Genomic DNA, 3,827 nt, shown 5'->3' with positions numbered 1-3,827 from the left:
GCCCATTGCGTTTTTTAAAAACACATATTTTTTATCCTTAAATAATGATTTAATATCCTTCTCGCATATACGATAAAAAGAGGACAGCAAATCTGAAAAACTACAAATCAGGGTTTTCGTCCTTTAAAAATTTTCAATTTCTAGTACAAAAACAATTGTGTATATTATGACCCAGCTTTTTAAATTTTGGTGACTTTTTGAACCACCTAGAACTACGTTTATTAATCATAGTAGCTGCTTCCTCCCCTCTTTCATTCCCCGTATTCACATGTGCTATACCTATATGGCCTAAAAGCGGGCATTTTGACCTTTTGTGAAATATTAAATAATCAAACTACGTTTATTATTGTATAAAGTAAATTTCTTATATGACCAGATCAGTACAACAACATCGAAACCCGTTTGCTACTCTAGAAACACAAACGAACATACAAATTGGAAAAATAAATTTTATATTTCCAGTCGATTTCACTCTTAGAGTAAAGACTTCCTCTTTTTCGAACATTTTGTCCGCGCTCTTATTTTTCAAAAGGGGAATCTCGAGAGCTCTACCACCGAAAACAAATAATAAAAACGTTTTGTATGATTGTAAATAATGTAAAAATATTAAAAAATTAGTTTAAAAAAAATTCTTTACACAATAAAAATTCTTTCAGAATGAGGTCATTTTGACCGATTTTAGGCAATATAGGTACATATATACAAAATTCCCGTCTGTCTAGTGTTAAGCAACATGTTTTTATATGCCTTGAAACATGGTATAATAATAGAAGGTAACAGCAAGTGTTGTTGTACAAAAAACGATACAACAACCACATGGAAATTTGTTGTTGTAAGTTCTACTAGTGTCAACTCATTTGACAGAAAAATGTAAACAAACAAATTATCATCAAATTATTTTTATTTTGAAAATGAAATATTTTCGAATCCTCAAAATAAAAATTGAAAAACATGAATGAAAATCTATCAAATTTATATATCTATCTATTCCACATCTTTCCTATAATTGAGCCATTGTCATATATATGTGTAACACATATGAAAATGCTGGGAATATCGAGTTATTCCTTGAAGAAATATTTGCTTATTCAAACTTTCCCAGCAGGCAGATTGAGTAAATTGAATACAGGAGCACATTTAATAAATAACAATTTTAAATTGTATGCGTTCCCAATTTTCCTGTTGGGTGATTTTTAAAAACATAATTTGTCAAATTCATATTGACACTAGTATTACGTTGGAATCAAATCAGCTGGGATTTGCTGTTACCTTTTATAATTGTACCATGGCCTTGAAACAGCATTTATAAACTGCAACTATTACAGCTTTTATTAAGACAGTGCTCCGGTCTATACAAATTCGATTTGAAACAAATATTTTTTCGTTGCAATAACGTGTCCAATGTCAATAAAAATGGCATAGTGAGTTATTTTTACTTACTTTTTGTTGTAAAATCATACAACGAAAGAATATAGATAAACTCGTTTAGTTTCAGAATCCCATTTTTGGGATGCTTCCTGTGGAGGCAAAGCTCAGGGTATTACGACACGTATTTTATATAAAATCTTGGGGAAGTAATATTTTTATCGCACATAATTTTGCATAAATCAATATATATATATATATATATATCCTTATCCCTATCTAGCGATATAATACCTTCATGCCTTAAAATTCGGCCTACGTTCTTTGTTGGAATATTTTTTTGGTCGTTACCTAAAAATCATAACTCTTTTAATAGAGAAATTAGATTTTTTGTCTTGCCAAATACTAGGATCGATAGGTTTCAATATTTGCTATATCTCTCCGAATTTCTCATATTTCGTGGCAATTTATTTTTTTCTGAGATGTTTCATTTCCAAAGTAGTATTGTATATATCTAACGAAAATGTAGCTTGTTTTTAAAATATAATAAATTTATATTTGCCACACCCATAGGATTAATATTTCTTTTTTATTAATTAATTTATATTTATTTTTCACCGGAAAATTTAATTGATATATCTCGTTTGGAATATAATTGATAATTTTGTGGTATTAGCTCCTATGGTAAATTTTTAACAAATTTGTTGTGCGTATTATCGATTGTAATTCGTTTTCTAATTACAAAATATTGCTGTAATAAGCTTTATTAATTGTAATTTCAAATGCATTTATTTATATATTATATTTTTTTCCGAATTCTATGTTGTTTCCTGGAAGAAGAAGTGGGCAAAAATATTATCATTTTCCCAGAAATCCACAATTAGTTTTTTATAAGCTAGGTAGAGAGTACTTTTCAATAGTTTTCCAATGCTACTCGTGTTGTCCAGGCAGAATTTTAATCTTAATAATCTGGTTCTGATACTAAATCCAGTTTCAAAAAGGCTGTGACTTGTAACGGTTGCGTTCAAAGTGAACATGGAGTTAAATGTGTGCGATCTGTGCCAACATTACACTGGTTTGTCACTCTATATATATATATATATCTATCGCTTTCTCAAATGCATCCGTTTGAATACAATTAAATACTGCTTGATAGGCCTGTTGATCCATAAGCTCCCTTTTGTACCTCTGAACCTCTATCACCAGATCATGAAGATCCTTCTTGACAAGACCTGTTGGTGGGTGCCTATCCATAAGGTGATGGTTTGGATAGCTACCATCATTTCCCTCAATTCAGACCACCTCATTATCATTGTCGCCGTTGATAGACCATATGATTTCATAACATTATACTTTCTAGAACCATATTAAAACTGATTGGCCAAATTTTAGAGATTTTAGTAATCATCGCTGTCAAATCTTGCTGTTCTTAGGGTAGCTGAGAGTTTTTTCCTGAATATCTTCACTGCGGCAGCCACCTCCTATATAGCGCCTGGACGAATATTCGAAGTAAGATCAAACTCTCCGTGATGATATTCGGATTTTCTTCTTCTTCTCGCCTTGTATGGACGCTTCAAAATACACACATTAAAAGAAAACTTTGAAAACCAATAAAATCACATTTTGTCATATCCCCTTAGGGGACAATTCTGATACTCAATAAATTGTGTTGTAAATTCTTTGTTCTTAAATATTTTTGTGAAAAAATGCAAGTGTTCTAATGAAGTTTTTAGGTTCATATATTCCGGGAAGTATGAATTCTGCAAAAAAACGATATAACTGTAATCCAACGACAGAGTCCTTATTTCGTTAATCTAGGACAATAAAGAGGCCATTTTTTTACATCGTAATTTGCCTTCAAATTTGGTATATTGGGCTGGTATTTTTTCTGGAACAGCATAGAAATTCTCTTGCTGACTTGTATTATATTTTCTGGCGAGTATACCTATATGAAATTCTATAGAACAGCAAAAATTAATCAATCATAATAATAACCAAATATTTACAAAGAAAATCATTCCCTTACCTCCTTATTTCTCCTCCGTGCGCTTCTTTTCCAATTCCTGTAGAATTTCCTTATGCCGTTCCTGTGCTCGCTTCTGCTTAAACGTTCTCTTCTGGCCCCTAACGCCAGCATTTGAACGCAATGGCCTTTTAAGACACCCTTTATCACACCACGTCCGTATATCACTGGACATATCCACGTCCGACGGTAAATGTATTTGCCTAATCATCCGCTCATGTACCATAAATTGATCGAATGCAACCTGCTGACCCATACGATTAATAAACACGGCATTTGTTAAATGAATATTCATATGACCATCAGCATTATCAATACAACCGGCAACGGAACATTCATTACGAAGATCTATGAGGATAGAATGACCTTGCAGCAAAAATGGTACACAGTTGAGGGTATTGGCAATAAGAAAGTTTTCTTTTCGTGAAAATTGTTGCAT

The 3,827-nt window shown here is 31.9% G+C and overlaps 1 protein-coding gene across 1 annotated transcript; it reads right to left on the bottom strand.

Moving 5' to 3' along the window:
* Window positions 1-3,395: 3,395 nt before the first annotated feature.
* Window positions 3,396-3,827, bottom strand: LOC133333778 (U7 snRNA-associated Sm-like protein LSm10). Its single transcript, XM_061542071.1, has one exon. The coding sequence runs from the start codon at window positions 3,825-3,827 to the stop codon at window positions 3,396-3,398; it is 432 nt and encodes a 143-aa protein (XP_061398055.1).

Source organism: Musca vetustissima, unplaced genomic scaffold (assembly GCF_032173495.1).
Source record: "Musca vetustissima isolate MV318-11 ecotype Yass unplaced genomic scaffold, APGP_CSIRO_Mvet_v1 utg528085, whole genome shotgun sequence".
NCBI lineage: Eukaryota > Metazoa > Arthropoda > Insecta > Diptera > Muscidae > Musca > Musca vetustissima.
This window is presented reverse-complemented; position numbering and strand designations above follow the sequence as displayed.